General features: G+C 39.9%; 1 protein-coding gene across 3 annotated transcripts in view; it reads left to right on the forward strand.

Moving 5' to 3' along the window:
• LOC111152752 (nuclear factor of activated T-cells 3) overlaps positions 1-12,989 on the forward strand; it is a 133,136-nt gene that overhangs the window by 99,204 nt on the left and 20,943 nt on the right. For all 3 annotated transcript variants that reach the window (XM_022511351.1, XM_022511353.1, XM_022511352.1), the window contains exon 9: positions 213-1,220. In XM_022511351.1, coding sequence (XP_022367059.1) covers positions 213-1,220 — 1,008 coding nt within the window. The remainder of the gene's footprint in view (positions 1-212; positions 1,221-12,989) is intronic.

A 12,989-nucleotide genomic window follows, 5' to 3' on the forward strand; every position in this document is an offset into this window, starting at 1 on the left:
TTTAACTTGAAACTTTTAGAGCAAGAACCACTCCCTGTTGTCTTATGCTTGCTGACTTCACATATTTTATATTATTTGCCTTCTCTGAAGGCATTTGTATTTTTAACCCCTGGCTTGGGTGCATACTAAGTTATGTAGCCTGGAATGAGGGCCCTTTATGATCACTGTATATATTATGTAATAATATTTGCTCTTATCATTTTCTTTTTTAGTTTTGATGAAGCAAGAACACAAAGAAGAGGTTGACTTGTCTTCAGTTCCAGCATTGTCTGTGCCTCATCCTGCCCAGACCCAGAGGCCTTCCTCAGACACAGGACACCCACGTGACAGTGTACTGTCAACACAGAGAAGCTTGGTTTGTCCCATTCAACAAACATATGCATCCATGGTAACTTCATCTCATCTGCCACAGTTGCAGTGTAGGGATGAAAATTCTGGTAAAGAACAGCATATGATACCTTCTTCAGTCATGCACCAGCCTTTTCAAGTAACATCAACACCTCCTGTGGGGTCTTCCTATCAGCCTATGCAAACTAATGTTGTGTACAACGGACCAACTTGTCTTCCAGTTAATGCTGCCTCTAGTCAAGAATATGATCCGGTTTTGTTTCCACAGGATGCACCTCTTCCTAGTTTAATAAATCTTGGCTGTCAGCCGCCGTCATCCATACCTTTTCATTCTTCAAATTCAGGCCCAGCAGGACATCTCTTAGCCCACACACCTCATTCGGTGCAGACCCTGCCTCACCTGCAGTCAGTGGGATTCCATTGTTCAAATACAGGACAAAGATCTCTTTCTTCTCCAGGGGCTGACCAGGTCACAGGCCAGCCTTCCCCTCAGTTACAACCCATTACATATGGTCCTTCACATTCAGGGTCTGCTACAACTGCTTCCCCAGGAGCCTTGCATCCCCTGGCTAGTTCACCACTTTCTGGGCCACCATCTCCTCAGCTACAGCCTATGCCTTACCAATCTCCTAGCTCAGGAACTGCCTCATCACCGTCTCTAGCCACCAGAATGCATTCTGGACAGCAGTCAACTCAAGCACAAAGTACAGGCCAGGGAGGTCTTTCTGCACCTTCATCCTTAATCTGTCACAATTTGTGTGATCCAGCTTCATTTCCACCTGATGAAGCAACTGTGAACATTAAGCCTGAACCTGAAGAGCAAGAACCTAACTTTTCAACAATTGGTCTGCAGGACATCACTTTAGATGATGGTAAGTTCATCCTTATATTCTTGAAGCAGTGAAGATCTGGGAACTTCCTTCTCTGATAGTCATAAAAAAGTCATCATGGATTGCTTATTGGCATATGGCATGTAGTTGGGTTTTTTCATTTTTAGTAATATTTGTTGTCACTAGAAACATGTTAATCTATGACTTTGAGAATAGATGTGAAAATCTATGCTTTAAAATCTATTTTACCACTAATATCTGTTGCAGAGGGTGAGACTTGAATGATAACCCATTACCCATTTGTGATGGAACTACGGAGATGAGATTTATTGGGTATCTCTTCTTTCTGAAAGTATACTGAGGTCTCAGTGTCTGGAGAATGGAATTCAATAAATATTGCTGAGTGCTATCTATTTGGAAGGCACACAGTTAGATGCTGGAAATACTAGGAATGTGTCTGAATGGAGTTCCTGTCCTCGAGGAGACTCACACAAGTAAAGAGCGGTGGTGCCCCCTCTCCACCCAGCTTGCTGAGTCAGATAGTGGTTATGGTACAAGACCTGTTGGCACCAGGATAAAGAGCTGTTTATATGAATGTAGCAAGTTGGCAAATAGACCTCTGTTTTAAAATTAGAGAACAAACTTAGGAATATTAGTTATTTCAATAGTTGAAAATTCCCCAACATAGCATTTTTAGGAAATAATTTTAGACTTTATTCTTGGCTCCATCGTTTATATGGTAGTGAAATTTTTTCAAAATAGGAATTTAGTGAAAGCTGCTGGTAACAATTCAATATGAAAATTCTAAAGATTCTGAAAACACAGATAAAGAATTTCAGTTCTCTTCTGATTCTGTATTTTCTGTATAGAAAAGTAATTTTAAGTTAGCCATCTTACACATCTGGAGAAGGTGAATTTACTGCTTAGTTGCAAAGCTGGTATTAAATTCCAAATGCCAAGCGTAAAGAAAAAGGAAGGTAAATAAAATGTGGCATCCCCAGTCCCAGGGCTTTCACCAGATCGGTACATGACTGACTGATCTGCAGTGGGTCTGAGTTACTTACAATCAAGGTCTAAAAGAAGCACATTAGGAGATTGAATCAGAGAGCTGTGCTAGATTTCATAAGAAGAATTCAGCAGTGGGGCAACTGGCTGGCTTAGTCAGTAGAACATGGAATTCCTGATCTCAGGGTCATGTGTTTGAGCTTCATGTTGGACCTGGAGCTTACTTACGGAAAAAAAAAAAAAAAAAAGGATTCACCAAAGCATCCTTGAGGAGATGATATTTGAGAGCCAAGTCTTAGAGGATGAGTATATGTTTTCAGTAAATGAGTATCAGAGGGCAAATCAGACAACATAAGCAGAAATGGAGCTGTGTCTGGGAAAGCATCACTGGATGGAGGGCAAATGGCATAGTAAAAGATGGCTTTCAAAGCCATAAGGGGATGTGCCAAGTCATTTGTGTGTAAACAGAAGATACAGTTGGCCCTTGAACACCTTGGGGACTAGGGACACCCATCCTCTCTCAGTCAAAGAAACCATTTATAACTGTCAACTCCCTAGCAACTTAACTACTGATAGTCTGCTGTTGATTGGAAGCCTCACTGATAACGTAAACAATCAGTTAACATACTATTTTGTATGTTATATGTATTTTGTACTATATTCTTAGAATAAAGTAAACTAAAGCAAAGAAAACGATATTAAGAAGATCATAAGGAAGGGGCGCCTGGGTGGCTTAGTCGGTTAAGCGTCTGCCGTTGGCTCAGGTCATGATCTCAGGGTCCTGGGATGGAGCCTTGAGTTGGGCTTCCCACTCAGCGGGGAGTCTGCTTCTTCCTCTTCCTCTGCCCCTCCCCCTGCTCGTTCTCTCTCTCTCAAATAAATAAAAATCTTTAAAAAAAATAAGGAAAGAAAATCGGGACACTTGGGTGGCCCAGTTGATTAAGTGTCTGCCTTCAGCTCAGGACCCTGGGATCGGGTCCCACATCAGCTCCTTACTCAGCTAGGAGCCTGCTTCTCCCTCTGCCTGCCACTTCCCCTCCTTGTTCTCTCTTTCTCTCTCTCTTAAAGATTTTATAAAATCTTCAAAATCTTTAAAAATCTTTAAAATCTTTTAAAAATAATAAAAATAAAATCATAAAGAAGAGAAAATGTAAAAACAAAATCCCCATATAAATGGATTCTTGCTACTGAAACCCAAGTTGTTGTTATTGTTGTTATTTTAAGATTTATTTATTAGAGAGTGTGCCTCTGGCAGAGAGAGAGAATCTTTCAGGCAGACTCCCCATTGAGTGTGGAGCCCGATTCAGGGCTCAATCCCATGACCCATGAGATTATGACCTAAACCAAAACCAAGAGTCAGATGCTCAACGAACTGAGCCAGCCAGGTGCTCCAAAATCCGTGTTATTCAAGATTCAACTGTATATGTGTAAACTGAAGCAACACCTACAGTTTGCATAGTATTTTCCTATTCATTATTTCTTTTAATCCTTATTAATCCTCTGTCTCTGAGACAGTGATCATGTAGCAAATTGGACTTTCTGAAGGTGACACAACTGGTAAGTAGCAGGGCTGAGACTGGAATTACGTTTTTTCAGTCTAATCTTTTATCTTGCAGCATTATAGTTGCCTCCTAGGAGCAGCAGGCCATAGTGGTTAGAACTCTGTGCTAAAGGGCATCCCTCAGGGTTTTGTTTTGTTTTGTTGTTTTTTTTTTTAATTCCTAAAGGAACATGTGTGCTGCACTTCATTGCATGAACACATGTTCACAGCTGTATCTAATCTGTCACAGTTGTGTTGGGAGTACCTTGAGGGCTCTCATATTAAGTGTCTTATGCTTCTCTTTATGCACAGCTGGCATTAAGTGTCACTGCCTACTCAATAATGATGAACACTAGCTAGAGAGGAGACTTCTGCTTTGATGCAAAACAGATTTGAAATAAGTTAAGGCTTTTTCAAATAGACATAAATTTTAAAATGTTACCTATTCATTCTTTTGGCAGTTTTAGACTATTCATAGTGCTTTTAAGACTTATATTTAGAATTTTAATCCTGAGACAAGGGGTAAGACCTTGAGTGATAACCTGCCACGCGTTTGTGATAGAACTGAAGACATGAGATTTATTGGGCACATCTCAGTGTATTCCAGCTCATTTTTTTTTCCATATGAAGACTTTTTTCTTCTAAAAAGGGACCAAAGGTAATGGAACTTGCTTTTTCTAGTTTATCAGTGTTAGAGTGATATTTTGGGGGCAACAAATTGGAACTTCTAGAAGGGTTTTGTGAAAAGTTTATTTTACCCTTTGAATATGTTAAAATACATTGCCAAAACAAGGAATCTGGAAAGATGAGGCCTATGAGGGGAGGTATAAAAAAATTTTCATTTTTGCGCCATTCATTATATAGGCCACACAAGTAAGAAAAGTTCCCAGATTGTAGCCCTACAAAAGATGAAGTCTCTGTTGAATTCTCTCTTTGCTACCTGTCATGAGACTTGATAGAAGGTCGGTGCTGCTAGCAGTATTTAAAGGGGGAGGGACTAAAATGCACTCCTGGGCACCTTGGATCATTAGAAGTTTGATATTTGCCAGCTGACTGATCGATAATGTTATTTTGATTTGCCTTTGAAGGTAAAATTCTAGGTACTTAGTCCTACAATTTTGCAAAGTTTTTATACAAATTTATTAAAAAACAAGAACATCTCTCATAGGCCTGGAACTCCATAGCACTTGAATGTCCCCTTTCTGGTTAGCCTTAAAAGGAAGCCATAGGGCTCAGTTGGTTAAGCAGCTGCCTTCGGCTCAGGTCATGATCCCAGCGTCCTGGGATCGAGTCCCACGTCGGGCTCCTTGCTTGGCGGGGAGCCTGCTTCTCCCTCTGCCTCTGCCTGCCATTCTGTCTGCCTGTGCTCGCTCTCTCTCCCTCTCTCTCTGACAAATAAATAAAATCTTTTAAAAAAAAAAGGAAGCCATAGGGTCACCTGTGTGGCTCAGTTGGTTAAGTATCTGCCTTCAGTTCAGGTTATGATCAGGGTCCTGGGATCCAGCCCTGTGTTGGGCTCCCAGCTCAGCAGGGAATCTGCTTCTCCCTCTTATGCTCCTCCGCACCCCTCATGGTCTCTCTCAAATAAATAAATTAATTAAATCTTTAAAAATAAAAATAAAAGGAAGCCATAAGACATGCCAAAAAGGATTAGAAGTACTTAAGGCGAACTTTGCAGTTAGTTTAACCTCAGGTTTTATATTAACTTTTCTATATTGTGTTTTGTTTTGTTTTTTTTAAAGATTTTATTTATTTATTTGACAGAGAGAGACATAGCGAGAGGGGGAACACAGCAGGGGGAGGGGGAGAGGGAGAAGCAGGCTTCCTGCTGAGCAGGGAGCCTGATGCTGGGCTCCATCCCAGGACCTTGGGATCACGACCTGAGCCCAAGGCAGATGCTTTAAGACTGAGCCACCCAGGCACCCCTATATTATAATGTTAAATATTAAGTTCAAAGTAATTTCTATTCCACAATTAGAAGACACAAATAATTTTTTTTTAATTTGTGTTATACTAGTTAAATATACTTACCACCTAATCCTAAGAACTTCTGTTAATCATATTTCTGTTTTAGAGTGCCTAAGAGGCTCAGTCAGTTAAGTGTCCAACTCTTGATTTCGGCTTAAGTCATAATCTCAGGGTTTTAAGATCAAGCCTGTATCAGGCGTCATACTGGGCATAGAGCCTGCTTAAGGGTCTCTGTCTCTCTCCCTTTCCTACAGTTGAGTTTTTTCCTCTCTCATTCTCTTCCCTCTTAAAAAAATAATAATAATGGCGCCTGGGTGGCTCAGTGGGTTAAGCCTCTGCCTTTGGCTCAGGTCATGGTCTCAGGGTCCTGGGATCGAGGCCCGCATCGGGCTCTCTGCTCAGCGGGGAGCCTGCTTTCTCCTCTCTCTCTATGCCTGCCTCTCTGCCTACTTGTGATCTCTCTCTCTCTGTTTCAGATAAATAAATAAAATCTTTAAAAAAATAATAATAATAAAATAAAAGTAAATTTAAAAATAAAAATAAATGAAAATCACATTAAAGATTTTAAAAGATTAAAGATAAAATATCCTTTTTATTTTGTAATTTTTAAATAGAAGGAGTCAGGAATCATTCAGTTATTACTTGACTTATTTTTAGAAATGTGGACATTAACACCTTAATTTTTTATTATAAATTTAGTGACATTTAATAGAGATGATATTAGTGTGCCTCAGCTCAGAAATTGAAAACTTACAGACATACAAACACCTCTAATACAGCTCCCTCATTTTATAGATGAAGAATCTGGGTTTTACAGAGCCTATGATTTTGGTCCAGGGTAACACACAGTTAAATAGCATAAAAAGACTGAAACCAAGTCTCCTGGCTCCTAATTCAGTACCTCAGGTATTTTTCCATTGTTTCTCATTGGTCTGTGAATGAGACTGCAGATGTACAACAGTTGGAATATTGAAAGAAACTGCCATTTTCTCTGTTGAGCTTTAGTTTGTGAGAGGGGCGGGAGCAAATTTAAGATTATAGATTCCCAGGGGCTCCTCAGTGGCTCAGTCGGTTTAATTGTCTGACTTTTGATTTCACTAGGGTCCTGATCTCAGGGTTGTGAGGTGAGACCCCATGTTGGGCTTCCCGCTCAGTGAGGAGTCTGCTTCCCTTCATCCCCACGTCCCCTGTTGTCACTCTCTCACCAAAAAAAAAAAAAAACAAAAAAAACAAACAAACCCCACAAGGGCGCCTGAGTCGCTCAGTGGGTTAAAGCCTCTGCCTTCAGCTCAGGTCATGATCCCAGAGTCCTGGGATCGAGCCCTGCATCCGGCTCTCTGCTCAGCAGGGAGCCTGCTTCCTCCTCTTTCTCTGCCTGCCTCTCTGCTTACTTGTGATCTCTGTCTGTCAAATAAATAAATAAAATCTTAAAAAAAAAAAAAAACCCCAAAACCAAAAACTCACTATAAAGAAGTTTGTTTTGTTTTGTTTTCAGTTTTATTTATTTGTCAGAGAGAGAGAGAGAGAGCACAAACAGGGGGACTAGCAGGCAGAGGGAGAAGCAGGCTCCTTGATGAGCAAGCAGCCCAATGTGGGACTTGAGCCCAGGACCCTGGGATCAGGACCTGAGCCGAAGGCAAATGGTTAACTGACTGAGGCACCCAGGCCTTACTTCCAGATTCTCAGTATAAAGAAATTTTAAAGGCTCTCTAGTCCATCCTCTTTCACACTGGAGTTCATACTCTGGTATTCTTAATGATACTGTATTCCTCTGTACCTTTCTCTTCACCTTCTTTGGAACATCTCAGGGCCTTTTGAGTTCTAGCTGCCCTTATTTTATGTGGGCTCTGATGCCTCTGGAATCATGCAGAACAAATCTAATCCTTCTTGTAATAGCCCTTCACATTTGTGAAATCGTGATCTCTTTCCCGGTCTTAAAAACACTCCAGCAACCTCACCTGTCCCTCACCCTTACCAACCTCTGCTTGACCCTAGTGTTGTAGTTCCTTTTTGTAGTGCAGTATATAGAAAGGAGCACCTGTAGCCAGCTCCGAGGGATTTAGAACTGTTACCTTCCTTGTTCACAAGGCTTTATTTATCAATACAGTCTGAAGTCAGGGGATTTTCTTAGCTCCATCTTACTGTTGATTTAGTGAGTCATAAGTACTGCTATATCACATCCTTTCTCTCACCACTCCCTACCCCTTGGGTTTTGCGTATGTTGTTTTTGGAACCCAACACTAAACTTTATAAGTATCCTTGTTCAGTTTCATTGAGGTGATTTTGGCCCCTCATATTAACCTTGCAAGCTCAGTAGAGTCTATTTCAGTGTCATATGGCTCCCTACCCAGGGCGTATTCTTTAGGGAAATAACAACAGCAAGGGCGCCTGGGTGGCTCAGTGGGTTAAGCCTCTGCAGTCGGCTTAGGTCATGATCCCAGGGTCCAGGGGTCGAGCCCCACATGGGGCTCTCTGTTCAGCAGGGAGCCTGCTTCCCCCTTTCTCTGCCTACTTGTGATCTCTGTGTCAAATAAATAAATAAAATCTTGAAAAAAAGTAACAACAGCATACTGATTTTTACCAAGTGATGTTTTCTTTCAAGAAGTCCTCTTAGGGGGGTGTCTGGGTGGCTCAGTCGATTAAGGATCTGCCTTCAGTTCAGAATCCTGGGATTGAGCCCTGCATCTGGCTCCCCACTTAGTGGGGAGTCTGCTTCTCCCTCCGCCCCTCCACGCCACTCATGCTCATGGTCTCTCTCTTGCTCTCTATTTAAAAAAAAAAAAAAAAAAAAAAAAGGAAGTCCTCTTGGAAGGCTGTGATATTACTTATTTATCCAATTTAGGGCATTTTTCAAAAATCTTTCGCTACTTCTTTTTTTCTTTGTACCACTGTCCCTGCTTGAAAAGTATGCTCTCTGCATCTATAAAATTATCAATGAGTTTTTACTTGTGTTACAATTTGTATTCCTGGAGCTGTAACTTTCCTAAACATTGCAGTGCATTATCGTGTGTATGTCTCAGTCTTTGGGCCAAACGATACACGTTTAATCAGTACAGAAATATAGACTTGTCACAGCTGTGTTTTAAGGATTTTAATTAAGATTATAGTATTGTTAAACTAGATTGCCTTTGACCTTTAAATCCAAGCCCATTTAATTTGTGACTGAACTGAATTCAGTTACAGCTTTCCATTAGAATCCCTCAATTCCCATTTGTCCTCTTTTGTTCCCAAACTAACAGAGCTGCAGCTGCAGCCTTTCAGCGGAGAAAAGGGTACATGTTAAATATAGCCTGACCTGCTGCTCTGGTGAAAACTGACACGGCCGCTTGCAGGCTCTGTGCAGTGACATGCTGATCCTGAATGTAGGGCAGTTGCTAATACGACTGTAAACAGGGACTTTAGACATGACCTCAGATGCTGCAGTTCTGCATATAAGTAACAAGCTTTGAAGTAGCAAGGGAGGGATAAACAAAAGATTTAGGATGGGGAAAGTAGGAGGCTGGTGTGGAAGAGCAAAGGTAAATATTGTCAGTGTTGTATTCTACCTGTTGGATATTAGTTTCATTGGTGTTTATTATATTTAAACAAAACAATAAAGCCATATATATAGTCAGTGGTGAGAGGGGTCACAAATAAAATATTTAATGACTTTGGGGCAATGAGGTGGAGGGAGGCAGATGGTATTGAACTTTGTCCTTTAACTGGGGCTTTGGGTAGCTCATGAATCCTCTTCTGGGAAGCATGCATGTAGTGTCCAGCATCAGCATATTTATGAGAATAACTCCAGAGACAGGAAATTCTCGTAAATAATGCCCATGTAAGCTTTGGATAGTGGCTTATGCGGAATGGACCATGATGGGGATTCAGGATCTTAGACATAGGGACTCTTGGGTATATGATAAGAACATTTAATTTTCAGATCCAGTGAAGCAACTGTAAGCATTTGAAAGAATTTTTAATTTCTTATTTAAATGTATGTACCTCCACAGACACAAATTAATTGTACTCCATTTGAACAAAAATTTTTCTTTGAATGAACTTGACACTGAAATTTATACCTAAACTAAGAAAAATCCAAGAGAGGCTACCACTAACTAACATATATATCAGCATATCAAAAGTCTTCAAAAGACGGTGCCTGGGTGGCTCAGTGGTTAAGCATCTGCCTTTGGCTTAGGTCATGATCCCACTGGGATCATGTCCCACATTGAGTCCCACATCGGGCTCCCAGCTTAGCAGGAAGCCTGCTTCTCCCTCTCCCACTCCCCCTGCTTGTGTTCCTGCTCTTGCTATCTCTCTCTCTGTCAAATAACTAAATAAAATATTTTAATTAATTAATGAAGGGCACCTGTGTGCCTCAGTTGGTTAGACAGTTGCCTTTGGCTCAGGTCATGATCCCAGGAGTCCCGGAATAGAATCCCACATCCAGCTCCCAGCTCTGTGGGGAGTCTGCTTTTCCCCCTGACCTTCTCCCCTCTCATGCTGTCATCACTCTCTCTCTCTCAAATAAATAAGATCTTTTATTTATTTATTTATTTATTTTTAAAAAGATTTTATTTATTTGACAGAGAGACAGGCAGAGAGTCAGGAGGAGAGAGAGGAGGAAGCAGGCTCCCTGCTGAGCAGAGACCCCGATCCCAGGACCCTGAGATCATGACCTGAGCCAAAGGCAGAGGCTTAACCCACTGAGCCACGCAGGTGCCCCTAAATAAAATCTTTAAAAAAAAATAACGAATTGTGGTTATTATTCTTGATAATAAAACATGTTTTGTGCTCGGTGCTAGCCATTTTGCTAGTGTAACAGTAGCTCATTAGTTCTTCCCAACAATCTGTGAAAAATGAATTACTAGTTTTATTTTTTAGAGAAGTGGCTCAGAAAGCTTAACTACTTTTCCAGTTTTACATGGCCATAAACACTGGGACTGGCATTTGAATCCAAGTCTGCCTGAAATTTAGATTGTCTCAAATGTTTAGTGGTTTCTGAAATAGCTATAATTGATTACTTTATGTAATCTCACCTTTATAAACACAATAAACGTAGTAACTTCCTTGTGTCTGTCATGCTTAGTACAAAGCCAGTGTCTAAAGCTGTACTCAATTTTAAAAATTTGTATCTTGTTTTTGAGTTGCTTTGGAGAAGGATCATTCACAAAGTCAAAAATATTGTAAGTGAGAAATAAATTTTCAGCTTACCAGTTCAGTTTTTATGGTTTAGTGGTAATTGGTAATTGTCTGGCTTTGTGTGACAAGGTTACCTCTAGCCGTGGACCTTAGCTTTTGATAAAACGTAGGTTGAATATACTCAAATAATTCTTTTGTGTTTGAAGATGTCTGACTTTTTTTTTTTTTTTTTTTTTTTTAATACTAACTACCATTAGCCTGTCTTATCTGTGCAGGAGAAAAAGTATCAAACTCTTAAGTTCTGGTGGAAGATTGGGTATGGTTGAGAATGATGGGACAGACATTCTAGCTTTACATATGCAAGAATTAGAGCAAATTAAGTCCCTTATTATCATATTGTATATTTAAGCATCTGTAAGTGGTTTTATGTAGAATGAGAATTTTAAAATTTGACTGTATTTGTGTTTCTGAAGATATAAACATTGGTTTTTGGGGTGCCTGGGTGGCTCAGTTGTTAAGCATCTGCTTTCAGCTCAGGTATGATCCCAGGGTCCTGGGATGGAGCCCTACGTCGGGCTCTCTGTTCAGCGGGGAGCCTGCTTCTCCTTCTCTTGCTTCCCCACTTGTGTTCCCTCTCTAGCTGTCTCTCTGTGTCAGATAAATAAATTCTTAAAAAAATTAAAAATGAACGTTGGTTTTTGAAAAAGTCATACATTCATATGTTAAAAGTGCCAAAGGTTACAACACAGTATATACACAGAAATTTTTCTCTCCTATGTACGCAATTATCCTCTGTATGGACAGTTGGAATTACCAGGTTCTTGGCTGTCACTTCAAGGGTATTTTATGCATCTATAAGCAATTGTATACATTTTTTCCTTATTTTTACTAATGTTATGCATTTTGCTTTTTGCATATATTCAGTCTTGGAAATTTTCAGTACTGTAACAAAAACTTAATTGGGAGGTATTTTTAATAGAATATTCCATAATATAGCTGTACCTTTAATACGTACAATAAAAAACTTTTTACAAATGTAATTTCCTATCTTTTTATAGATACCTGTGTATGTTATGATAAATGCCTAGACGTGAGATTGCTAGACAATTTGGGAAAGATTGTCAGATGTCTTTCATAAAAATTGTACCAATTTACATTGCCACTGGCATTGTGAGAAGGTATCTGTTTCTCTTAGACCTTCACCAACACATTCTGCTGTCAGACATCTTATTTGCCAGTGGGTTAAATGGAAAACAGCTTCTAAGTATAATTTTAGTTTACATTTCACTTAGGATTAAGCTAGTGTACCTTTTTACATCCTAAAGAGAAAATCTTTGTCACAAATTTGTCATCTCTGTTGGTATTTACCTCTCTGTTGGTACTTACTTTTCTATTATATAGAAATGTAGAAGCCCTTTATGTGTTAAGTTCCTAAGCTCATTGAGCTATGAGTTAACAAAATTTTTCCCAATGTAACATGAATTCTTCCCATGAAGAATTTTTGTTTACATTTATATAACTTTTTTTAAGATTTATTAATTTATTAGAGAGAGAGAGAGAGCACGCACATGAGCAGGGCAGGGAGAGGGAGAGAATCCCAAGCAGACTCCCCACTGAGCACAGATCCTGACAGGAGGCTCAGTCTGATCCCAAGATCACTGACCTGAGCCAAAACCAAGAGTTGGATGCCTAACTAACCGAGCTACCCAGGCACTGCTACATTTATGTAACTTCTGAATCATTTGTTTTGTTTCCCATAGCTTCCATGATTTTTTAAATCTTTAATGATCAGGAATTTATTTTGGTGGAATATATGAGGAATTGATCCAATATTACTTTTTTCAGATGGCTACCTAGTTGTCCAAACATTATTTTATTAAATAATTGTTTTTCCATTTGATTTATTTTTTTGATTTCTTTTTTAAAGATTTCATTTATTTGACAGAAAGCACAAGCAGGGGGAGGGACAGGCAGAAGGAGAGGGAGAAGCAGGCTCCCCACTGAGTGGGAAGCCCAATGCAGGGCTCAATCCCAGGACCCCAGGATCATAACCTGAGCTGAAGGCAGCTGCTTAATTGACTGAGCCACCCAGGCACCCCTCCATTTGATTTAAACTGCCAACTTTATTTAATACTTAACTTCCCTATATATTTGTATCTCTCTCTGGACTTTTTCAC

This window comes from Enhydra lutris, unplaced genomic scaffold, assembly GCF_002288905.1.
Source record: "Enhydra lutris kenyoni isolate GAN:26980312 unplaced genomic scaffold, ASM228890v2 scaffoldscaffold30, whole genome shotgun sequence".
Taxonomy (NCBI): domain Eukaryota; kingdom Metazoa; phylum Chordata; class Mammalia; order Carnivora; family Mustelidae; genus Enhydra; species Enhydra lutris.